Source organism: Gopherus evgoodei, chromosome 6 (genome assembly GCF_007399415.2).
Source record: "Gopherus evgoodei ecotype Sinaloan lineage chromosome 6, rGopEvg1_v1.p, whole genome shotgun sequence".
Classification (NCBI taxonomy): domain Eukaryota; kingdom Metazoa; phylum Chordata; order Testudines; family Testudinidae; genus Gopherus; species Gopherus evgoodei.
The window spans coordinates 44,279,473-44,306,170 of record NC_044327.1 but is presented as its reverse complement, the minus strand read 5'-3'; the positions used below and the strand labels follow the sequence as shown (position 1 = coordinate 44,306,170).

The 26,698-nt window shown below is 44.0% G+C and overlaps 1 protein-coding gene across 1 annotated transcript in view; it reads right to left on the bottom strand.

The window, feature by feature from the left end:
• The window catches only part of RCL1 (RNA terminal phosphate cyclase like 1), a 45,322-nt gene extending 19,869 nt beyond the window's left edge, over positions 1 to 25,453 (bottom strand). The window contains exons 1-6 of the mRNA XM_030566660.1: positions 25,251 to 25,453; positions 18,048 to 18,119; positions 16,602 to 16,777; positions 9,081 to 9,155; positions 7,793 to 7,917; positions 5,584 to 5,709 (exon numbers count right to left, since the gene is read on the bottom strand). Coding sequence (XP_030422520.1) covers positions 5,584 to 5,709; positions 7,793 to 7,917; positions 9,081 to 9,155; positions 16,602 to 16,777; positions 18,048 to 18,119; positions 25,251 to 25,386 — 710 coding nt within the window. The 5' untranslated portion in view covers positions 25,387 to 25,453. The remainder of the gene's footprint in view (positions 1 to 5,583; positions 5,710 to 7,792; positions 7,918 to 9,080; positions 9,156 to 16,601; positions 16,778 to 18,047; positions 18,120 to 25,250) is intronic.
• Positions 25,454 to 26,698: the final 1,245 nt, after the last annotated feature.

Below are 26,698 nucleotides of genomic sequence, written 5' to 3'. Positions count from 1 at the left end.
GCAAGATGAACTCACAAGCTATAAGTCTCCAATTGCTAATTCACTAATCACAAGGCTGAGAAAAAGCTCATGAACACAGACACAAAAGAACTTGTGGTACCGCATCTCACACATGAGAGACAAAAATCAAAAGCCTGTTTCCTTAGCCATGAATGCAATTTGCTTTAAACCGTTATCTCAAAAGAAGATCTTGAGGGTGGGAGGTATAGAAACAGGTAAACAGTTGCTCAAAGGAAGGAATACAACAAGACAAATCAAATGACTAACAGTTTAATCTTTTCTGAATTCAGTGTGAGTAAATTACATGCCATTCAATCCTAATTGCTGCAGACAATTATGCCACAGCCTGGCACTATTTCTCAGGCCATGTCTACATCTAAAATTTTGCAGCGCTGGTTGTTACAGCTGTATTAGTACAGCTGTATAGGGCCAGCGCTGCAGAGTGGCCACACTTACAGCAACCAGCGCTGCAAGTGGTGTTAGATGTGGCCACACTGCAGCGCTGTTGGGCGGCTTCAAGGGGGGTTCCGGGACGAGAGAGCAAACCGGGAAAGGAAACCAGCTTCCCCGCGGTTTGCTCTCTCGGTCCCGGAGCCAGCCAGCAAACCGCAGGGAAGGAGACCTGCTTGCTCGGGGTTCCGGGACCGAGAGAGCAAACCGGGAACGCCGCGGTTTGCTCTCTCGGTCCCGGAGCCAGCCAGCAAACCGCAGGGAAGGAGACCTGCTTGCTCGGGGTTCCGGGACCGAGAGAGCAAACCGGGAACGCCGCGGTTTGCTCTCTCGGTCCCGGAGCCAGCCAGCAAACCGCAGGGAAGGAGACCTGCTTGCTCGGGGTTCCGGGACCGAGAGAGCAAACCGGGAACGCCGCGGTTTGCTCTCTCGGTCCCGGAGCCAGCCAGCAAACCGCAGGGAAGGAGACCTGCTTGCTCGGGGTTCCGGGACCGAGAGAGCAAACCGGGAAAGGAAACCAGCTTCGCCGCGGTTTGCTCTCTCGGTCCCGGAACCCCGAGCAAGCAGGTCTCCTTCCCTGCGGTTTGCTGGCTGGCTCCGGGACCGAGAGAGCAAACCGCGGCGTTCCCGGTTTGCTCTCTCGGTCCCGGAACCCCGAGCAAGCAGGTCTCCTTCCCTGCGGTTTGCTGGGTGGCTCCGGGAACGCGAGAGCAAACCGCGGCGAAGCTGGTCTCCTTTCCCGGTTTGCTCTCTCGGTCCCGGAACCCCGAGCAAGCAGGTCTCCTTCCCTGCGGTTTGCTGGGTGGCTCCGGGACCGAGAGAGCAAACCGGGAAAGGAAACCAGCTTGATTACCAGAGGCTTCCTCCTTCCACGGAGGTCAAGAAAAGCGCTGGTAACTGTCTACATTGGATTACCAGCGCTGGATCACCAGCGCTGGATCCTCTACACCCGAGACAAAACGGGAGTACGGCCAGCGCTGCAAACAGGGAGTTGCAGCGCTGGTGGTGCCCTGCAGATGTGTACACCTTCAAAGTTGCAGCGCTGTAACTCCCTCACCAGCGCTGCAACTTTCTGATGTAGACAAGCCCTCAGTGGCAATCTTTGCTCAAGAGAGGCCCCCATATGGAGACTGGTTGGTAAATGGTCAATGAGGAAAGGGTTCTCTGGTATGAATGGGAGTTCAGTTTTAATTGCTTGTCTAGGGTGTGAGGAAAGGAGGAGAGATGCCATTTGAATTTCCTTCAATTACTGGAGTCAATTAGCAAACTTAAATTCCTCCTAGAGTTAAGCAATCCATGTTTCCACCTTTCATTTGCTCCTATTCCCAACCCCAGCCTCATCTCCACCTCTGAATTTTACACTCCAGGATTTTTAACACACCTCTTTTGCCCCCTATTTCACCTCACTCACCTTCTTAGCTGAGCTACTCACTCACTCCCCACTCCGTCCCTGCTCCCCGTGAGGGGATTGTTCTTTGACAGGACCCTTAATTTACTTCTGCCTGTCAGAGACCCTGCATCACCCTAGTAATCCCTTCAATTGAGAAGGACAAGGTGTGGCTCCCTCAAGAACTTGTGGAGGATTCAGGCGGCCATAGCACAAGAGGACAGGTCCCTAACGAGCACAATGAGGTACTGCCAGCCCATGCTGACCTGAAGAGCAAAGCAGTAAAGTCAGCCCCATTCTATCACGCACTGCTGCTGAACCACTGCTCAGCTTCTCCACCCTAGCCCCCCCCAGGAGAAAGCACCTGTATTGCTTTCTCCCCACCCACAACCTCACAGATCGCAGCAGCCCATGTAGAATTAAACTGATGCACTCTTGGCCAGCTGAATACTGCTCATTACTGCAACAAAGGAAGTGCTACACACTGAAGCTGCACAAATATATTCTCTGGTTGTTGCTAGTTAGGAGACTTACGCAGGATGCCACTCTGCTCCTAATTCTCTCCACCCAGTCAAATGGAGCAGGTCCATTTCTTTCTACGAAAGCTTACTTGACAGCACTTCTGCAGAATAGCATCATCTAGATCCTCCCAAAAGGGAGTTTCAAGAGTGTGTGGAATGCACAAGGAATTGCACGACAGTAGTGATCCCACCCATATCTAACTATCTGTGTTTGCAGAGCGATGTGGGAAGTATATTAAGACATGTCCTTTCTTCTTACCCTTCTAGTTGGAACAGAGACAGAAAGACCATCTGGAAAGTAAGATGGGAACAATGCCAAAGGACGACATTTCTTGGTGGCTAGCAACCATGACAATGCTCTGTTAGTAAACATGCTCTCTAGCTTTCATAAATTAGCAAAACCTGCACAGGGTGATAATGGATTTGGCTCACACAAATGAAGATCTGATTCCTCCTGTAGTTGCAAAGGGCATCTGCTACCATTTGCATTGATGAACTTTCTGGTGCAGGCCCCCAGACACATAAACAGAGGAATACAACTCAAAGGATTTCTTGCTCCCCTTCTCAGAGGTGCTTTATAGAGGTTGTGAAAGAGGCTAAGATGATGGATTTCCTGAAGATGCTGGCATAGAGGAAGGGACTCCGCAATCCTTTTTACCTTGGAAGTCAAAATCCAGGATGGTGCACATGTGCTTGATTAGTCACTGCCAATCCTATTTATCCACAAGACAAGGACAATGCTGGAAATGACAGGGCAGGTTTCCACATGCTACCTTGCTAATTTGTGCAAACCAAGACTGAGGAACCTCATTTGTAAGAATGAGGGGAGTTCAGTATCCAGGCCCATTAAGTCCTTAACCCTTCTCTGCAAAGGCTGTCAACCTAGGTGCCAAATGCCATAGTATTTTACAATGCAGACCTGTCTAAAAGGAGTGTGTCTCCGTTCACTTCTTTTTACCACTTTGCTGTCAGGTAAAATCCTGCCCCAGAAGTGAAAGGGTTCACAAGTTTGGCTTACTGTTAATACCTTGAGCCACAATACCTAGTCTCCAGGAGTGTTAAGTGAAGTATGGTGGAATGACTGAAAACAACATAGTTTCTAAGGAACTGTCTGAAACAAGCAATCATTTCACATAAAGTAGGTTATAGTCAACAACTATTCTCTGCATATTTTTAGACTTGCAAACATAACCAGCTATAGGGTAACATTTTCCAAATCACTTAAATTCCATTTTCAGGGGTGACAGCAGCCTAACTCATTAGAAGCACCTTGTTAGATGCTTTTGAATTTTTATCCATAATCTAATGTAAAGAGCTTTGAGCTGTTCTGACTCAAAGGCACCGTAAATACAAAGGACTTCACTTTTCAGCTGCTGAGCCCTTGGCAGTTCCCAGCAGCTATGACTGGAGTTGTGGATATTCAACATTTCTGAAAAGCCAACACAAAGTATTTGATTTACATGCAGTTTACATGTACAAGGTGCCAAATGCGGGATAAAATGCACCCAGCAAGCTAGGCCCTTTATGGCCCTCATCACCACAATATCTAAGAGCTTCAAGACCATTTACGGATTTTATCCTCAACACCCTTATGAACTACGGAAGTATCACCCTCATTTTACAGGTGGGGAACCAAGGCACAGACTGGATCAAATCACTTGCCCAAGGAAACACAGGCTGTCTTGTGGCTGAGCTGCAAACAAAGCCCACTTCTCTTAAGTCCCAACCCAATGCCCCATCCACTAAGCCACCCTTCCTACCCACAACTTGTCAGACTCTGGGCCCCAAAGCACTTGCAATAGAAGACTCAGAGAGAAATCACAGAAGAGAGCAAATTGTTGGCTTTTGGAGCTGGACAGAATTTTCTGATGTGGCGGGGGAAGGTACTTGGCAAACATTAATTGGGAAGCAGTTCTAAGAATGCAAGCTCTGGCAAGAAAGTAGGTAAAAGGGAGCCACTAGAATACAGACCTGGTTGTTAAAGAAGAGATGCAAGCAGGGCACACTGCCTACGATATTAAGTATATTATTGTGATGATGCTATTTTACCAACTACAAATCTGTACTACAGAACAGTGTGAGGACCATGTTCTGTCCTTGGATGCATGTACAGGGCTCCCTTAGACTTCAGCAGGACTCCTGGGCATGCATACAAGAACATGGAACAGTTTTCATGACGTACAATACGCGTCACCGCTAAAACAAAAGTTCATGTGTCCTTTACAGTGTTTACAATACACAGGCCTTTTGAATCTTTTGGAGAAAGAAACAGTTTTGCAGGTGATCATTCATGCCACCACAAAACCATGCACAATACCCTTTCATTCCGTTGTCTTCCAATTACCAGCCTGTTTTCAATTAAAGCACTTCCCCTTCCCTGTGGTCACCAACAACTAAAAAAAAAAAGTGCATTGTTTAAGCAACTGAAAGAGAAAATGACTGGAACAGTGTTTGTTTGGGGTGTTGTGCATATTAGAAACAGGAAAGGCGAGAGACAGTTATTCAAGGTTTCCTCCACCTTCACCCACAAATGACAAGTTACTGGAAATTGGCAGGTCTTAACAAAACAGTTCCTCAGTTTGTCATGCTATGTCAGAACTACAATATCTCCACCCTGCTTCACGTTCACGTTTTGCTAATGAATCAGATCAATAAAATGTATTAGTATAATGACTTTTACATGATCTCTCTCATTCAGTTCCTAGGCATCAGACTTCACAATTGAAGTGCGTATGGGGAAAAAAGTTACCACGTATAGGCCAGTAATGAGTTTTGTTTTATTTAAATTGTTTGGTCTCACCCTGCAGGTATTACCATTTCCAACAAGAAGGCTATAATCAGATTCGAATTGGAGCCTTCACACCATACCTACTCCATTCACTGAACTTTTGTCATACCTTATACACAGTGCTAGACTAAAACAACAAATTAAACACCCAAGAATGCACTCAGGGAAATGAAACATTACAGTACATCCCATGAAAGTAACATTGCATAGTTAAGAAGCACACTATGTAAATCTAGACACAATATTTTGAGGACTTGCACAATCAAGTATTTCATTTTTCTTGTAAAGACTCATTCATTAAACAGCAAAAGAGATGACCAGGTCCTGAAGATTAAATGCACTATCAAACTTGACAGCATACTTTAGTCCAAACTATCAAACTTAAAAAAACATTAGTATGATTTTAAGTTAGATTCCTTGGAATTCTCAATACTTACTTTCCAGAACTGGTCCCCTTCATATGATCTGTGTAGATATAAATATCTGGTATAAACTTATTCAGGATGCTTCTTGCTGAATCCACGATTCTGTTTGCTATCTGTGGAGACACTCTGACAGAATACCTATGTTATCAAGTCAAGGAATTTATTATAATAGGAAGGTACTTTAAACCAGAAAGATGGCTAGTGCACAAAGAGGTTTCAATACATTCTTTTGGATATTTGGCTTTGCAATCTACCTCCACTCATGGATGCCAGCCTATCTTTCAACCTGAATTTATACTTTTCTACAGGTGCATGCATACCTATTGCTTTCTACACATCTTTTTATAATTCTCTGATTTTGACAGTGAAGCCTGCACAGAAGACCTCCCCCGCATTATAACTAAGCAAACTCATCTTAAAAGGTGACCTTCAAAGGATATTTTTTAAAAAGGGCTGCATTACCTTTTACTTTTTTTAATGTGTGCAGGCCTGAATGGTTGTGGTTTTGTCCTACCCTTTTAAAGGACTGGTGGGGTGGGTGGGGTTCTTTTTGTTTTTGTGCTTTAGAAACAGCAACAAAGTGAACTCTGGTTTTCCCGGGCTTTGCTGGACGACCTCCACTAGGGGAGAGGGTTTCAGATCTCTCTCACCGTTACAGAAGTGGGGTACCAAATCTTTAAACAAAGACTACCTCTCTCCAAAATGATCCCTAGTCATGGAAGTGGGGTTCATCTCAAAGGCCTCCTTCCATGCTTTTTAAAATATTTCAGATTTTGCCATTAAAGCCGTAACAGTGATCAGTGATCGCTCTATCCATAGTTTCAAGGAAGCAATACTGCCCCACTGTATGTTGGGGAGAAACCCATGTTCAAAAGCCCAGAATATTGATATTCTTCCCGACGGATAGAAAGCAAAATGCCGGAGAAACAGCTTCTCACTGTGAGAGAGGCACAGAGAAACTGTTCTCTTCATGCAAGTCACTGTTCTGGAAAGACTGTGACAAAGAATAGAATGCAATCAAACACCTAGCTGCATCCTTGTTGATCCTACAGTATATGACTGAATCAACAGACTCTTTTAGTCTGGTGAGAATGTACCAATCCCAATGCTGCAATCTGAGATACTGGACAAAGTGACCCATTCTCGTGTACATCACAAGAGAGATAACGAGAAAGTGCCACAAGTAAAAGGTGAATGCACTGTAAGTTAATGACTCTGGCAGGAAACCTGTCTCTCCTCCAGTTTTCCCTTCAGGCTGCTGGAAAGTGGATTGTTTGGGGCCTTTTTTTTTTAAATTTATAGTTACATATGAGCTACAAGTTACACAATACTCAAGGAGAGCAGGAGCTCATGGGAGTGAACTCCAACACTGTTTCCCCCACAGAGAAGAGAATAACTACAGTTCTGATTGAATGAACTTCTTGTCGTCTTAATACGACAGGAACAGAAGGTTTGAGAAAGATACAGTGTAAAAACAAGAGGAAAGAAAGCCCTAAACATGAGGGTCTGCTCCATACGCTTGCACAGTATGAGCTTGTATTTTGCCATAGTGTACCATTTCCCTTGCATTACACATCATCCACTTCCATCCCTCACTGTTTTATTCGAGGTCTAATAGTTAACAGACTATACTAGTAACACAGAAGAGGCATAAATGAATGTGTGTGCTGTGCAGTACAAACTGAGCTTAAATTTAGGCTCTCACCCTACACACATTTAGTATGAATCATTATTAAAAGAAAGGAGCCTAACAGGTCAACTTACAAAAAACCAACTAAGGTTTTTGTTTGTTTGTTTGTTTTTTTAAAATCTAATAGTGAGGTTCTCTTTTTGGTATTGCTACAAGACACAGAATCATACAGATGTAGAGTTGGACTCAAGAGGTCATCTCGTCCAGTCTTCCATGCTGAAGAAGGAGTAAGTGATGCGAAAGCATTTCTATTTTCCTTGCTACTTAAGCATTTCTGGTAAAAAAAACAAAAACAAAAACAAAAAAAAAACCCACCACCACCCTTCTCATCTGTTTTCATTTTTTATTTACTTGTTTCTTGTTGAGTTTTGGATAAGGACTTCATACTGTTATGTTGCAATCCAATAACCTGTGTGATAAGTACAACAATACATATCTATATTACTCTGGGATACGCTGAACCACATGATAAATTGTTATCCGCAGAAGGTTAATGAAAAGAAACACGGAGGTGGGGGGGAAAAAAGATACGCTGTTCCTCTGATCCGTTTGATTTTGCCAGGGTCTGTGGACTGAATGGGTTGCAAGACTTTCCTAACTGGACAGGCAAATGTCACCTCCCCACCTCCTTTGGGGGGCATTCCTCTTCTAGTTATCTGGCCACCACAGTAAAAAAAAGGAGCCAACAGGTTAGCAAACAAATGAAAGACGACATCTACAAATTCAAACAGATGACTTCTATTCCACTTATACTAGAACATTAACAGTAGAGGCCAGTGTCACATGAATCCAGGAAAGGCAACGCTAACACCTACGGTGATGCTAGAGCTAATTTACACCAAGAGGTAAAGATCATTCTCTGTCTAATTTAAAATAGGATGGACAATGCCTGCCACTGAGAAATCTCCATTGAACATTAAGTGAAAGGGATAATAAAAGCAGCTCTGTGCACTGGTGCTGGAGAAATGACTTGCTTCTGAAGGAATTTAATGAAGATTCTCAGATACTGAGCACGCAAAGGACTAAATCAAATCCCCAACTCATCCTCATTAACCAAACAGAAAGCAACAAGGATACAGATGTTTCAGTCTGTCAGAAACAGCAAATATTTTAAATAATTAACTGGCGTGCACACTAAGTAGATAATAAAAAAAGTCAGCTAATAGTTAGGAACTCTTGTCTGGCAGGAAACAGTGAGGAAGGGTGTTTGTTTTGTTCTCTTTAAATAAGGTTAAGTTTGGAGGGACCACAATTTCTTCTCCTTACCCAATCCCTGACCCAGCTCAGACCCACATTTTGGGATCTGCCAAAGGTACAATAATTAGTGGATTGTGGGGGAAATGCCTCCCCAAATTGGAGGCAGCATTGAATTTGCATAAGACTGTGGATTCAGTGGTTGTCTGTCTGCACTAGTAGTAAGGGATGGGGGAAAGAGAGAGAGAATCCCACTATCAGTACCTAGGGGTCAGAAATGTAAGCAAAGGGAGATGGAAACTGAATGGATTGAAGAGGAGGAAATGATGTCGACCTTTTTGGAGGAGGCAGGAGAACATGGAAAGGAAGGAGAATGACTATTACTGCGACCTTCCAACCTCTCCCACTTAATAATCTTGGCATTTCTCCCCCACTGCACACTCCTGGAGTCTGGATTTGCTAAAGAACTAAAAGGCCAACAAGACGGGCAAAAAAATTCTAGTAACACATTTACTAAAACCTAGTAATGATAGTACCTCTCCTGAAGACAGAATAGGGCAGGAAACACATAGCCCTGTGTGAACCAGGGCAAAATGTCATTTCAGCCAACGTTAAAAATTATTACCTTCAGTTCAAAACCTTCACCATCGATTCCAAATTTTTTCAGCAAGGGCAGAGCTGTTGCCTTAAGTACATCCACCTAGAATAAAGCACAAAAAGCCAACCTCTTTACTATCATGAAATGAAACAGGCAATATTTATGTTCAAAGAGAGTTAAAGAACCATGTAAAGGTTTTTAAAGGATAGTCAATTACGAGCAGTCTAACAGGGATGGGCCCTCCAGACTAAGCAATACATACATATTATAGGCACAGCTGATGATGCTGCCTACTATTAAGGTTGCCTGAAACTTCTCATTATAAGACCATGTTTTCAGTTGCTTATAACTCTGCCCAAACTTTAATTGGTTGGACTGAAATTTCCCATGCCAGATGTGTGCACTTTCAATTGTTTGAAAGTTGCAGCAAAAACAATGTAGCTGCTTTTCAGAATGGGGTTAAAGAAAAACATGTTTTGTCCACGTTAAATTCTTACAACCATTTCTTTAAGAAACCTTAGCACCTTCAGACTTTGGAGCAGGGACCTGAAATGAGGCAGGGGGAAGATGGCAGGGAGCTCACCCTGGTGTCGGGATGTTCCTTTTGTTGGTTCTGTGTGAAAACACCCCCATTTTGGCCAAGTTATGAGCCTGGGAATAGTTTCAGTTTGGATATGTTCAGTAGAGACTTAAGAGTTTGGCAGTCCTCTGAACAGTCTGTCTGCAATGGGCATGCTCCAAGTCGACGGCTGAGCAGGATCTTCCCTGCAATTGCTGCTCTTGGCCGTTGTAGCACTGGGCACCAGAATTAAGAGCAGCGAGACCATCTGTTCTTCGCTCTCAAAGCTCCTCCTCCTGGCGCTCAGGCAACACTGAGGAAGCTACCTGAATGGAATGCTGAGAGGACAAGAGCCAGACCTCAGAGAGCAGCAGAGAGAATGACAGAGATGGATGAGGGGAGACTGGAATTCAGACAGGAAGCCCCCAGAGGAAAACTGGGACTGTTCGGGTAAGGAGAGTGACACTGGGATTGGAAAAGACACAACTAGGACAGGCCAGGTGGTCTGTGACCACTAGAACCCACTCCCCTCCAGAATCTGCAATGGAACCCAGATTCCAGAGTCTCCCCAGTCCTCGACTGGCAGCAAATATCTGTGAAATCCACTAGCAAAAAAGCACCCCATCTCCAGCTAGTAGCTGGCCCACATAGATGATTGCAACCTACTTCGGCTATCAGAATATGCTAGCCATTTTCCACGTGGATCTAAAGGTTCAAACCCTATTTCTGAGCAACGTGGGTGTTGTTATGATGCCACATGATGGAATTTGTTTTTGAGTTTTGTTTTTTAAAAACCTAGGATGATACATGCAAAAAACTATAATAAAAGAATGTTAGACTTGAAAACCCGAGGACTAAAGTTAGGAAATGACATAATTAAGGTTGCCTGTGACCCTTAGTTCAGCCCCCTTGTGCATGAACATCATGATCCAGATATCAAATATGATTTTTTTAGCATTGTTTTGTTTATGTATACACACATAGGTGCCTAAAGTTCTGAAAGTCCTCTTGAAATCCTGACAAGTTATCTGGGTTACATGAGTTACACAATGCTTCACTTTTAAGAAAGTGTTCTAGTTCTAGTAAAAAGAACAGTTCCACTGTGCAAACTAGGAAACCCCCTTTTGCAATCCACTGGGCATAAAATATTTCCTAGGGGAAGTAACTATGGGGAAGGCATGTTATGACCACACCATGGGACCAGATCAGCTTAAAGTCCTGGCTGGTCTTCAACAACTGCAAGAATTATTGTAATATTGTAGCCCCCAAACAAGATCAGGACTGTACTGGGCACTGCACAAACACATAAAATAGACTGTCCTTCTCCCAAAGAATTTACAATCTAAATAGAAAAGACAAGTGATGGGGCCCAAAGAAGGACTATTATTCCCATGACATAGACAGATTAAGGGTTTTGCCCAAGGTCACACAAGTCTGAGCAAAGCTGAGGACTGAACCCAGATCTTCTATATCCTCGTCTAGTACCTTAATCACACAGCCATCCCTCCTCCAGAGCACCCCTGGATGGGAGCTGTTCCATCACCAGAGCCTTAGTTGTAAACTGCAATACACTGTCATGCTCTACCAAGGTTTGGCAGCCATAACAAAACTCAGGACTGCATTACAAAAATGCTGCCAGAATTAATACCTCTCTCCAGTGGTTACACTTACAGGTTAGCATTTGAGACCAAATGTTTCGTCATTTTTCCTTTTATTGTACTAAGAAAGCAAAATCATTTTAAAATGCTATTCATTTGCCAAGAAACATTTAAAAAAATATCATTTTAATGAGACGACAACCAAAGTAACCCCCAACAATAGGCGATCCTCTTTCTTCTAGACAGCCATTAGTTAAAACTCTCCTCAACACAGTGCCTATCTCTGCTAACACAGATAATGCTGGCATGCTGGCAGAGAGTCAGACTGGTTCCTGCAGCAATAGAAACACAGGAAAACAGGATTTAGAAAACAGAAAAGGACAAAAAGTCAGCAGGGAAAAATTTTGTTTTTATGTTTTTAAGAGGGAATTACAAACAGCTGTTGAATTTAAACAGATTATTGGAGGGTTTGCTTTTTAATTGCTCCCCAGCTAGAACCCTGTATAATCAACTTCATGCCAGTGTGAACAACATTTCAATTATGAAGTCCTGGAACCCAAATCTTATGATAGCACTCAAGAGCCTAGATGAGGTTAAGGAATTGTTATGGGTATATATTTTAAAATCAGATTACTGAGGCCACGATACATCTGCAGTACGCCAGGATAATCCCAATCTGTTTTCCCCTTGTTTGAATGTCGTTGGTGAGATGCCATCTCCTCCACTTCATAAAGAGGCACGTTGCCCATCTGAGCTGTGCAGGGGTATTTTGAGTGGTCTGTAGCTACACCAACTCTAGATGTGAGTTTGGCAAATCTCACAAGATAAGAAGTGGCAGGCCTGGTCAGACCACTGTGCAAAATCCAGAGTATTGTAGAGCATAGCCTGGGTGACCCAGGAGAGGGGATGGGAAGGGAAATTCTTCCATTTCTCTGATACACCAACATGGTGTTAGGAGCACTCTGCAGCTAGAGATGCTGTCTTTCTGGCAACATGTAAAACTTAGATAAAACTCTCAGTCATGTCACTTGCAACATTGGGGGTGTAAATATCTGGGTTCAGCACCCATCCAGTCTGGAACATTTTCCCTGCCGTTCAATTGGCTTCAGTATCCTCCACTTCCTGCCAATGGTTAGACAGTGTTGCTGCCTGCTGCGAAACAGCTGTTTGTTTCACCCCTGTGGTGGATGATGGGTATGTGTGTGCGCACAGTCAGAAAGATGCTTTTGCATCCAAGGCACTATGGGCCAGATCCATAGCCCAGGGGAGTCTTTCCACAAGTCCTCCACTTATGGAAGGTGTCACCTCTCCTCCCATCAGTTCCACTAGTAGCATCTTCCCTGGCAGGAGGAGGAGTTTCTGCTTTACCCCTTCTCCCCTTGCTTAGGGAAGACTTATTGGATATGGTGAGGTCTTTGGCCCTCCCTTGGAGAGGGATAAGAAGCCAGGCATCTGCTGCTCCCCTTCCCAGGCCAAGGGAGAAAACAGCTAGAGCTCAGCAAGAGACTGCAGCTCGGGTCAGCCACGGAAGGCAACTGAAAGGTATCAGGAGCAGTAGTGCTCCAGGCCTGGCCTGGGCCAACCAATGTGAGGATAGCAAGGGGCAGGGAGGGAACGAGCTTGGCCCAGGGGAGGTGAACCAGATGAGCAAATGATCTTCATTCTCCTTGTTCACCTGCCCAGTGTAGAGAGCTGGAGGAAACAGCAGGGACTGTTGCAGCTGCTCCTCCGACTCACTTGCTCTGCAGCTGAACTGAGATAGAATGAGTGGGGTTTCCCCTACAGGCCTGACAGTGTAACAGCAGCAACTGCCCTCGCCACAGCAGTGACCTTTGGTTAATGTTTTAAGATTTACTTCATAGCTGAAAATGCTGCGATCAAGGCGTTTGGGGGAGTTGATTTTTACAATGAAAGCTTAGATTCTGCAGGTGAGGATGAGATTGGTTTTACTCACTTGGGGAAGCTTCCCACTCAGCTCAGGCCAGCCGACCCCAGCGTAAAGATGTTAGAGCACAAAAAACAATAACATCCCATTGACAACTACAATGGAAAAAGCTTCCTCAATACACAGAGGCTGCTCTCTTTCTTGTCCACATATTAAACTGTGATGGAGAGATTCTCTTCTCATGCTAATTACAGTTGGGGAAAGCATTTTTTAAAAGCAAATTTTAAACTATGTATAATATGTTAAAGTTAATTTGCTCTTTTTAATAAACAGACTGAGTCTTGGAGACAGACATGCAGATGGATAAACTAGAACACTATTTTTTGGACAAATGTCCACTATAGCTTTTCCATGCACAGCTCCAGGCACCATCTGCTTATAAAATAATCAAAAACCAAGTCCATTTAAGACTAAAACTATATTTACCCACAAAGAAGTCTATTCAGGACAGCATTGAAGCACGTGTTTAAGATCTAGTTCACACACACACACACAATTGCATTGGTGTGACAAGAGGGGTATTTTTAAATAATTTTAGTTAAACAAGTGAAAAACCTTGCAGAGACACTCTTAAACCTGGCTTATGCCAGTAAGTTGACCAATGCAAGAGTGTCCATGCAAGGGGTTTGCATGCGTTTAACTAGCACTTGGATTTTTAGACCAACTTTAGTTGAACTGGTGCAATGTCTGTTACAGATACGGCCTAAGTCCCATCTCAACAAGGATGTGTTTTCCTGAATCAGGCCTAAATGTTTAGATGTGTGTCAAAGCTTACTTGAAAACAGCATTCAAGTTTGGGTGCTCTTGCCCAGTGAATTCTACAGGGAAGATTTTCTCCATCACAGTTAAAGAGGGGCAATTAAAAATAAAATTGCCTTTGATTTTTTTTTTAAACATTATTGGTTTGACGAATATCTAAAATAGCAGAAAATGAAAGATGAGAGAAAAACATTTCTCTTTTCATTTTAATTCTGTGCCATTTGACAGCCCGTTGTGTATAAGTAGTAACGCTCTTTGGAAATTCTCTGATGGAACGTTCTTCCGTCAGAGAATGCCAAATTGTCTAAATTAAAATGTTTTGTGGAGATTGTGCGATTCTTCCAGAGTCACAATGTTCCAGGTTTCCTGGCAGCTCACCCGCCTGGCAGCCTGCTGAGAAGCTTAGCCTTTCAGGCTCTTGGCTCTTCAGCAGCAAATCTGGTGTGCTGACAGGGAGCTGAGAACAACCGACTCCCAAAGACCAGTTCTCCTCAGTAGACTGGGTCTCACAGGGTCTGCAGCAGCCCACCAAGTGTATTGTCCCAGACCTGGTACTCCTCTGTGTAGGAGAATGAAGTTCAATTTTTTTTCCCTATTCCATATAGGATTTTTTTAAAAAGATTAAAATCCTCCATGAAATGGAATTACCTTTCTCCACAGAGCAGTAATACCCACTTTTCCATTTCCCCTCCCATTGTATGGATACTTACAAAGGAACAAGGAAAATAAAACATTTTTTTAAAATAACAAGAAAACGTAGTTGTAAACCATAAATACTGGCTGGGGACTGAAGGGCCAGTCTAACATCTGCAACTGTACTCAGTGCATTTTTAAACTGGTTAGATTTCCAGCTGAAAGCATCCCTTTAATCTAATCACAGGAAGCATGGCAGTCTCCAACGTACATTTGAAAGAAAACACCAGTTTTCTCACAGCCAATAGCTTTTAAACTGACATTACCTCAGCATTTTTACCCATATGTTTTCCTCACCCCTCTTCCATAATAAGACTATTTAGATGGAGCACTGAACTGTCCCTAATGCAATTCATGGCAACTGTGGCTAATTTCAAAGAGCCATTTGAACCTGTGTTCTTATTAGCTTCTTTCTGAACAATTAGGCTGTTTCCTTTCTGCACACTGGCTTGTAACTGTAAGGCAGCTAAGTAAATTACGTACAGCACTTTTGCTACTATAATTGAATTACTGTTGCATGACCTTTGTTTCAAATGAACTGTGGGCTTCACTTTAGCATCAGTATAATTCTGCACAATGCAAACAATAAGAAGCATTCCTACTTCACAGAAACAGCCCCTCAAAACTTTAGAGACAATTTCCTCTTTTAATAGTACTCTGGAGAATCAACTTCTCTCATCCTTAAGATCAGGAAATGCAAACTTAGTGGGGGGGCAAATGGTAGGGCCCAATGTGAAGCCTAGAAGGATTGCCCGGGAAAGGATGAGAAGCAGCAACAGCACAGAACTGAAGTCAGAAACTGGGTTAGAAGCTAGCGATGGGAACAGGATGCAGGGCTAGGGGAAGGTGCAGAGCGGTGCTGGAATGGCAAGTGCCATAACTGCAATAATCTGAAGAGAGCCATATGAGCAGAAACAGAACGAAACCATTTGTGGATATTTTGGCATTAGATGTTCTGTAAACAGCTGTCCTGTCTACCTCGCTTTGATTTTTCCATCTTTCACTTTTTCTATTTTTTTGCCTTTTGCTGTATTTTGGCCTCGCTGTCTGTCAGTGGTCTTTCCCTTCATTTTATGTTTGTCTGCAGTGTTACCTTGTCACCCACCAACCCTTATTTCTCGGTGTTGTAATCTCCCTTCTTCCTCACCTTCTGTCATGTTCCCCTGCTCGTGTCTGCTCTACTTCCCTTTGTTATATTCTTCTTTCTCTCTTGGTTTTTCCTTGCATTTCTTTCCAAATCAGTAGAAGTTAGCCAACGAGGCACTTATGAAATCTCACTTGGTGCCTATCTGCATATTTAAAATCTGGCCCTATGATCTTGTCACAAGGGGCACACATGCTTGGGGAAACCCTAAAACTCTGACTGCCAGAAACCAGGAGGGGAAAACAAGGACGGATCACTCCAACTGCCTTGTTCTGTATACTCCCCCTGAAGTTCTGATTCTGGCCTCTGTGGGACACAGGATACCGGGCTAGACCATGTCTCACCCAGTATGGCAGCACTTATGTTCTTATGGTCTTGGAAAGAGCTGTTGAGCCTAGCAAGGGGATAAAAGAAATGTGGAGTGGGGGAAAGATTTATTTTGATTTATGCTAATAGCTGAACTAAGATATTGCTTAAATAAACCAGACACACACACCCCCAAAAGGGGGAATAGTTGACTTGCAGCTGGCTGGGTGTAGTTTTTGAGAAGCCCCTAAAAGGGAAAACTAGGGCAGTGTCAGGGTGTGATGCTGGATCAGTAAAACCCTGGTACAGATCTAAAAAATCTCTTCCATTTCTAGCTTCTCTGATCCCAATTCAGTTTTGTCTAGATGCTGAAGGAGAATACACTGACTGAAATGTGGTATTTACTTCCTGATTAATCTGATGGCTCCCGAGACATAACGTAGCATAGTGTGTGGTGAAATCTACTTAAAAATACAGTGGGGGTTTCTGTCGATGGAAAGAAGAAAAGACTTGTCAGGGCACTTAATGACGCTTTGTTACTTACTGAAGGGTCTACTTGATCGTTTGTTACTCCCCTGAGGACGATTCTTAATGGATGTTTCATGAAAGGTGCCAAGCAGAGCAGACTTTCCAAATAATAGCCAATACTACGACTGGGGCTGCAGTCATGTTCCAACACCCCCCCGTACAGAAGGCCAGGCTGATAATATAGGGTGGTACCTTTAGAGAGAGAAAAAAAAACAACAACAACTAGAAACGAAGGAAGGGGAACACTCTGATACACAATGATGTCCACAGTGGGTCAATTCCTGGGCACAGAGGAATTTACAACAGGGGCGGGCAGCAATTCCTATGCACTCCTCTCAACCCCACTTACCTCAGCAACTCACTCTGCAGCTCCAGGCACTCCAGGACGGCGGAATAGGAGGGCCAGGTTTTAACACTGTGTATCTGTTTTACCCAATGGATCTATCAATTACCAGCATCAAGACCAATGAACACTACACTAGCAGCTTTCACCTTCCAAGGCAACTGAGTTATTACTGGCCCAGCAGGACAGGGCAATCTCAGCATGGAGTTCACGCTGGTAGGTCAGCTGCCTTACTGATTCTGTGCAGGCCTGATTCTGTGCAAGCATAGTTCACACTGTAGTCAATAGGAACTAATATGGCAAGACTGACCCAGAGGAGGTATATTCTAGTAGCTGCCCCTGCAAAAGCAAGAAGAGGGCAAGGACTCCTTTATATGAGACATAAAACAAAAAGAGTGATGCTTGTATCTCCTTTGCACCATACTGGGCATAAAGTCAGTACTAACTCAGGGCTTCCCTACATTAGAGATTTCTGTACCTGTGCACATGCATCAATGCAGATGCCCTAGACGGATGTTAAATGGGGCTTACACTGGCGCAACTTACCCCTGTTTTTCTATACTGGGGGAGGAAGAGGAAACTGCATTGTAGCCTTTATTTTTATTTAAAGTTAATTTTAGTGATGTTATATTACATCATCAAGGGTTCACCTCGGGTGGCTACAGTCTTGAGTTAAGCAGAGTCATCTCATCTCAACTAAAATCACTAGCAACAGCACCCATGTAGTAGCTATGCTGGGGTAACTACACCAGTGCAGCAATTCCTGATGCAGGCAACCCATCAGAAGGACTACAACCACCTAGTGAATCGTTGCCACTAATTCAAGTTGTGACACAAACCAAGAATTCCCCTCCCAGAAAATTCCAAGTTATGACTGATTCATATTTCTCTGAGCCACAGCATTATAGCAGAAGGCAAACTTAATGGAATGTGAATCACTGTTTTAGAACTTCCTGGCTTTGGCTCGTTCTGACTCATCTCAAAGCATTTGTGTATTTAACACTTGGTCCTCTGGAAACAGATCACCATCTAATCTGTCTACCTCCAGCAAGCAGGTCCCTTCTCCCAGCTCCAAGTGACATACCATGGAAGAAAGGAACAGAAAAGAAGAGAGTTTACCTGTTTGGTTTATCTCAATCCTAGAGCCATTGGTCACTTTGTCAATCAGCCGTATAAAACTTGCTTCAAAATCTGTTGGGGTGGAAAAAGGACTGATTTTAAATTCTTTTCTTTAGGAAGTTATTCTGGAAAAGTAGTCAGCCTTCACGAGACACATGCCGATAAAGCTCTCTCTCCTCTCAGTACCCCTGGGAGGAAGAAGGTAGACGGCTGGCTACTATTACTCCCAATTTTAGATATGGGGAAACAGAGGCACAGAAAAGTTGAGCGACTTGCTCAAGGTCATAGAGGAAGTCAGCATCAGGGTTGGGACTAGAACTCAAGAGTTCACTGCTACTTGGAGGTAAGGACCTCCTCTCTCTTTCTGCATATGGACACTGGTAAGAGAAATATTCCTAATACATTTATCAAATCTAATAGCTGGGATGTTATCCCAGTAATGGCATAACTCTGAATTTACACAAAATTGCCAGCGAACCCTCTTTCATTAAGACTCCATGGAAAAGCCATTACTGAAGACACTGGAAAATGCTAAGAGCAAAACAAAAAGTACATGTGTCCATGTGAGTGAGTGGGAAAGGGGAGTCTACGGGTATGTCTTCACTACCGGCCGTACTGGCGGGTAGCAATCGATTATCGGGGATCAATATATCGTGTCTCATCTAGACGCGATATATCGATCCCCGAACGTGCTCCTGTTGACTCCGGAACTCCACCAACGCGAACGGCCGTAGTGGAGTTGACAGGGGAAGCCGCGGACGTCGATCTCGCGCCGTGAGGACGGTAGGTAACTCGATCTAAGATACTTTGACTTCAGCTACGCTATTCACGTAGCTGAAGTTGCGTATCTTAGATCGATCCCCCCAAGCGTAGACCAGCCCTAGGCAGCTGAGCTGCTTTTTTTACACTAATCATTTCACTGTTACCTGGGCCTCCTCCACTCTTCACTAGTTTGCTGTCTCCCAATTTATATTTCGACTGCAAGCTATTTGAGGCAATGGCCATCTCTGCATTACATGTACAGGTACAACGTCTAAAACAATGGGGCCCTGACCAGGACACCTATGGGCCACAAGTTAATAATAACAACCACCAGTTTTTTCCTGTAATTATAAGTTCTCTTTTTAAAGGATTTTTAAGCTTTCTGTTACAGAAGACGACTTTAAAATGCAAAGTGCTGCTGCTAAAGAGCTATTAAATAGACACCATCAACATTCAGGTCTGAAAAGTTTTTTAATCTGCTGTTTCTACAAACACCTGAAGTGACAATAATAAAGATTAGAGAAAAATATTTATTTTTCCCACCTACTTCCCATTTGTTTACTCTACGCATTACAGCACTTTGGGCAGACTTAGTTGCTCAATTTCCCATATATGGACTCTCTTAAACAGTAACAAGGAAGAAAGAAGTGTTTGTTTTTAAAGTGAATATAGCCAATTCACCCCATATGAAGGGAGATTCAGTAGCAAGTGCAGAACCTGAAACTACGTTGAATTTAAACTTAAAATCCAGTCAGTTTGAAAAAGTAAAAGCATCCTCTTAATTGTGAGCAGGCTGTGCAATTCTAGCTCACAAGTTATTAAATTACTATAGCTCCTTTTCAAACTGCGACCATATTTTGCTTTCTACTGAATTATTTCATCCACTGATCAAACTGGTTGCATAAACCATTAACTATTTGCCACAACTACTGTTCCAGTTATTCACCATTCATTAATCAATATTTACATGCTGTAGATGGTTGCTGTCACATGGTGTTGGTTCCACTCTCAGCTTTGATGACTCTTACATTCACAAAGCTTTCAAGATGGCACTGTGATGATTTCCAGGGCGAATGTGTGTTTATGTGAATATTTACAACCTTTTCTGAGAACAGCCTTGCAGACAAGATTTCACTTGCACAAATATTCAGTCATGAAAATCAAATAAAAGGGGTTGCAAATACCAATGCAAATTCACTGTTTTTCATTTGAACACTTTTCTTGCATTAGTCACAATTCAAGTATTAATCCACCTTGGCAACCAACCAATCAATAAAAGCTGTATCTTGTTAAAAGGAGCGGTAAAAGCTACGTACTCTACCTCAGTGGTTCTCAGCCAGCGGCCTGGGGGCCCTTGGGGGGCTGTGAGCAGGTTTCAGGGGGTCCACCAAGTAGGGCTGGCATTAGACTTGCTGGGGCTCAGGGCAGAAGCCAAAGCCGCTGAGGCCTGAGGCCCCAAGTCCCAGGGCTGAAGCTGAAGCCTGAGCAACTTAGCCTCATGGGGCCCCTGTGGCGTGAGGGCACGGGCAGTTGTCCAGCTTGCTATCCCTTAATGCTGGTCCTGGCTTTTATATGCAGAAAAATAGTTATGGCACACGTGGGCCGGGGAGTTTTTATAGCATGGGGGTGGGGGGCTCAGAAAGATAAAGGTTAAGAACACCTGCTCTACCTCCCACCAACCATCTGACTGGGGCAATAACATAGTTAAATAGTATCATAGCATTCAACCTAAGTACTAATATTTGAGCATTTGGTGGTTTTGACAGATACTGTTGGGGCTGGGACATGGGTGGCTGGGTACAGTGGTTGGAGCAGGAGTCAAGCCAAGGATCAGGAGCAAGGCAAGGCAATCAGGCAAGACCAATGTAGCAACCAGGTAGAGCCCAGTTGTGCCGACAACTTCCTGGGCTTCTCTTTGGGTTTAAATAGTTAGTCCTGACCAATCAGAGGTTCTGGTGTTCCTCCAGTCAGGACCCAGAAAGGCCTCCCAGAGGAACTTCAGGTTTCATGACTTCTCCATGCAGTCAGCCAGTAGTGAACTGCTGAGTGGGAGTAGGGAGCCAACAGCCGACTGGGAACTGAATTGACCCAGGTTTAAGACCTGTTGGTCATGACAGATACAGGGTTAAAATCACCCTGTAGACTGAAGTTTCCTACTTGTCAGGCACAGCTGTGCAGGCTTCCCCACACAGTTCCGCTCATGTACTTGAACCCTGACAAAAGACGAACTGAGTTTTTGGGAGAGGGGGTGGCTTACCCTTGATGACCATTCATCCATTCATTGAGCAAGGGTGTTAACTAGCACAACTATGATGGTGTCTATTGTAACTTCCACCCAGAACTAGACTGAAAAACTCTCCAGAAAACTCATTTCTCAGGAACTGTACATGCAAAGAAATCTTAAGACACTCAACTGGAATTAGATGTTTTAACAATGCATTTCTTCAGTGCCATAGATGTGCATAGTGCTGTACAGGAATGGAGATGGGTTTCTGCCCTAAACAGCTCCGGGTTCTCTCTTAAAGCTACACACATTGAGGGAAGCTTTTTGAAATCTTTAGTAGATGGATTTATTTCCATTATCTCTGCAGCTAGCTGCAGCTATTTGGCCAGAGGGAAGATGACAGCAAACAGTGAAAGAGGACCAATTAAAACTGTTAAGAACGGGAGGCAGAGGCACAGCTTGAACAAGCAATAGGCATGCAGAACTAAGCGCTGGCACCAGCAGTCAATGAGTGGGACCATCAGATCCAGAATCTGAATGGCTCCTGGAGCACCCAGTCCTAGGTCTGGCAATTCTAGTGAGCAAGCACTCAGAGTGGTAGCCATGTTAGTCTGTATCAGCAAAAAGAATGTGTTGTCCTTGTGGCACCTTAGAGACTAACAAATTTATTTGGGCATAAGCTCTCATGGGCTAAAACCCACTTCATCAGATGCAAGCAGTGGAAAATACAGTAAAAAGAGATATATACACAGAGAACATGAAAAAATGTGTGTTGCCATACACACTATAACAAGATTAATCAACTAAGGTGGGCTATTATCAGCAGGAGAAAAAAAAACAACTTTTGTAGTGATAATCAGGATGGCCCATTTCCAACAGATGACAAGAAGATGCGAGTAACAGCAGGGGGAAAATTAGCATAGGGGAATAGTTTTTACTTTGTGTAATGACCCATCCACTCCCAGTCATTATTCAAGGCTAATTTAATGGTGTCCAGTTTGCAAATGAATGCCAGTTCTGCAGTTTCTCACTGGAGTCTGTTTTTGAAGTTTTTTTGTTGGAGTATTGCGACTTTTAGGTCTGTAATTGAGTGACCAGGGAGGATGAAGTGTTCTCTGACTTGTTTTTGAATGTTATAATTCTTGACGTCTGCTTTGTGTCCAGTTATTCTTTTGTGTAGAGACTGTCCGGTTTGGCCAATGTACATGGCAGAGCAGCATTGCTGGCACATGATGGCATATATCACACTGGTAGATGTGCAGGTAAACAAGCCTCTGATGGTGTGGTTGATGTGATTAGGTCCTATGATGGTGTCCCTTGAATAGATATGTGGACAGAGTTGGCAATGGGCTTTGTTGCAAGGATAGGTTCCTGTCTGTAAGCGAGGACTGGTCTGTCTCCCAAGATCTGTGTACTGTTTAATCAGGGTGTTAGAATCATCCATGCCACTTCGCTCTTGGCATCTTCTCCCTTTCCTCTACAGTATCAATTGATCTCTCTGCAGCAGCAAAAGCCACAGAACAGACAAAATAATCTTCCATTGCCTACATAGCCAGAGCTAACCAATGGCCCAGAGGAGAGCACAGCGAGATAGAGCGAACAAGGTCACTGGGAGGGGGAACCCGGCTCCAATTTGGTCTATGAATGAAGATGCTTGGAAGATGACAGGGAGTTCTGACAGCAATCTCATGAAGTTTGCCTAACCACAAGGACTAGTTCATTGGAAGAGGGGTCAAATGCTACCCTACTGAAGAATGTAAAGGCTTTCAAATTCATTGCAAAATCATAGGGAATTCCCCACTTCAAGTGCACCTATGACAATTCTCATAAGAAGAAGAGAGACAGAGAAATGGGGGTCCACCTGCATCCCATGGAAGTCCTCTGATTCTTTCCCTCTCCCCATTTTCTCCTGCTTTGTCACCACACAATGCACAGCACCTCTAAAACAGCTCTTTGGGCTTGCTTCACTACAAAATTAAGTTGACTTAATTTAAGTAGACCTACAGCCACAGCAGTAACTCATTTGGCTGTTGGTGTTCACACTACATTCCCTCTGCCAGTGGTGTGCGTCCTCACCGGGAGCACTTGCACCGACTGAAGTAGGGCTGTCAGCCTGATGTAGGGCTCAATTTCACAGCAGGGAGCCTACCAGCCTCTCTTTTCAATTTCACAATTCCAGTTGTGAGGCCTTACTGAGTGAAATTGACAGCCAACAACCCATGTAAGTAACGCAGTGTCTATAAGATCACTGCCTGGTCATAATTATACTGACATAAGCACTACATCTTTCACAGAGGTGGAGTTATGACATCGGTGCGGCAGGCCACTTACTTCAGCGGAAGCAGCATTCTAGTGTAGACTATGACATAATTAGGTTGAGGTAAACTGCCTTATGTCAACATAACTCTGTAGTGTAGACCAATCCTTCTTCATCGCCTCTCTAAACTACACAGGCCTGTTCTTTTCCTCACAGGGACCGTCCTTCCATGCCTTAAACTGTGTCCATCACCTGACTTTGGTCCCTTTTCTCTCTTCTGTATCTTTTTTGAGTTAAGGGGACCAGAACTGAACACAGTGTTCCAATTCGCAGCCATCCACTGATTTAGGACAAATCTTTCAAAGAAGCCTAAGGGACCTAGATGCTCTAATTCCAGTGAATTTCAGTTGAAGTTGGATATCTCGGTATTTTAGACTCCTACAAAAAATTCCAGTCTTATTCAATAGCAGTATACCATTTTCTGGATTACTTTATAACTCATTTTAAATACAACTTAATGCTAGGGAGGGTGTTTGAGCACTGCTACACACTGAACAGATGTTTTCCTTGAACTGTGCACAGCAACACCCAGCTCTCTTAACCCAAGGGGTTAAGAGTTAATTCAGAACTCAGCAATGTGTATGGCATCACCACTAACAGGTCCCTGGTCATGACAAAGCACTCTCCCTTGGTGTGCAAATAACTGCAGTTCAGCCTGAGAAGTGGCATTGGCAGAAGTCAAGAGGTTTAGATTGAAGAAGAAACCTGCCAGCCAAATAATTTCCATTGAGCTCTTTCAGATTAACAGATCAGGAAACTCCACAAGATAAGAAGCTGCCAAAAACACAGTGCCAGCTATAAGTGTTCATCCTCTATTCCTGGAGAGAAGTCCAAGAGAAGATGCATAAGATTTAAGGGTCAAATTCCTTATATCTGTACTAAATAGAATCATATGGGAGAAATAAGCTTTATATGTAAAAATACTGAACACATGATTAAGGGCCTTTATATTTCACATCATTAGTAAAATGCTTTTGTCATTTACAAATAGTCATGATGCCTGCATCTATTTCCTGTGACTTACACCATGTTTCACAGCATCTGCATCTCAATTCACCAATTCGTTAAAACATTTCACAAGAGACTAACTGCAGTGCCTGGGGCCAGAGACAGTACATCCATCAATGCCTCCTGTTACACCGCATCGATAAAGGGACTGGACACATAACTGGTCCATCCAGATCCATCAGTTCAGAAATGGGCCTGCTTGGCTTGCCAAACCTTGCTCCAACCAGGCTGTTAGTAGATTCCTGGATAGTCTTATTTCAAACTTTAAAACAATGTTCACTTTGGGATCTGCAATAAACCTCGGGAACATGCTCCTGTTATTAGAAGGTATAGCACTGGGAGAGCAGTTCAATTCAAAGAACTTCACTGGCACAAGGTATGGAATTGCTGCCGATGCGTTGTTTTTTTCTTTTCTAAGTACTCTTAGGACTCTGTCAAAGGTAGATACAGTACATCAAGCATGCTCTCCGGAAAGGGCTTCACAGTGGAACTCGGGTCACGGCAAGTTCTTTAGGGGAACCAACAACACGGGGTTCAGCTCCTGCTCCAAGAACACCATGCAAATCCCTGACAGCGTGCTGGGGTGGCAGGGACCCATACTCCCTGTCTGGAGGACAAACCCGCATCTGCTGCCCCCTCCCATGCACGTTATGAACGAAAACAAACCGCACTTCGGATTTAGTGCCTCCTTTAAAAAACAAAGGCTCCTTCCCCCAACACCGATCCCAGATTCAGATTGTTTCCATCACACAGACCCGTCCCACCCTCCCCCAAATCACCGCCCGCCCCGCTCCAAGCCCTCTGCCCCCTTAAAAGAACTCCTCTCTCGATCCACCCCTCTACATGCCACCCCCATGCAAGCCCTCCCTAGCCCAGGCAAGCCGCACGCTACCTCTGAGGCCGGGGTTCTCCTCCTTCGCCCGGATCTTGCGGATTTTCACCGGCCTCCCGCTCAGCGTGGACAGCACCAGCCTCTGCCGCAAAAAGTTGCACCCCACATAGCTGAGAGAGTGCTGCTGGCTCGCCATGCCGCCGCCCGGCCGCCCCTAGAGCGCTGCTGCGATCGCGGCGCCGCTGAGACCCCACGGCAGTGCCCAGCGCGCCCACGTGGTTTGGAACAGGAAGACGGAACGCTGAGACACTTGGGTCAAAGGGGAAGGGGGCGGAGCCTCCCCTCCAGAGGGAGAGGGCCGAGAGTTAGAAAGTGAGTGATGTGGATGCGGCTCGGAGCTGGCAGTAGGCAAGATAACAACAGCAGTGCAGTGGCAATGACAGGGATAGCGGGACGGGTGGTAGTAGCCAGAACAGCAAGAGCCAGACTGGCAACAGCAACATACCAGTAGTAATAACAGAAGCAACAGCCGGGTTAGGAACAACAGCAACAAGAAAAGCAGTAATCAGAATACTATGAAGAGCGGAGCAAAAATAGCAACAGTAGTAGTCAGAATACAGCAGCAGAAGCAATAGTAACAGTTAATCTCAGCAACAGCAATAATAATAGCAGTAATGGATCAATACTAGTAATAACAGAGAAGTAGGACTCATAGCCACAGTATTAGTAATAAAGGTCCTGATTCAGGAAAGTTCTGAAGCACATACTTAACTCTGGGCATACCTAAGTACCCTTCCTAAACAGGGATGTTTTCCTGAATCAAGATCAAAAGCAGTGTAATAATAGTAAAAGCACCAATCTGTAGCCATAATGAACCCTCAAATCAGTCAGATGCAACTACAACTGCAGAATATGAAAAAAATAGCTTAAAATTTGTTTTAATCTATTTAAATCCATTGTCTGGTAATAATAAAACAAAATGTACCATCATGTTACATCTTCACAGCAACAAACTAATGTAACTAATAATCAGTGCTACATTATTTTTATTGAGAGTCATTTATCCACATTATTTTTGCTATCATTACACATTATGGGTTAGATCTTCTCTTATACTCCTGTGATGGCTACCCAAATCTTGAGTCCAGATACACAGGGGAGGAAGGCACTGTATGCTCACTACTCCCCCTTCTTCCCAAAGTCAGTGGGCAGGCAGGGATAGGGTGAGCCTTGGCTCTGCTCCTAATGTGCCAGCCAACAAAGCTGAGACAGGGTGAGACTGTGGTGTAGTATATGTATCATATGACTTTTAAAAACAAAGTTTGTTTTTATGGATAATCTATACCCAGATGTACAGACACTCTTTTCTCAACCTGTGCTTTATATAATTCTAACATTCATTTTAATAACATAGGCTGCTGGGATGGCCAGCAGCAAACTACTATCTCCTTGAACAAGAGGCTGAGCAGAAGGGATTGTGGTGCCTGAACTATGGTTCCTTTCCCGGA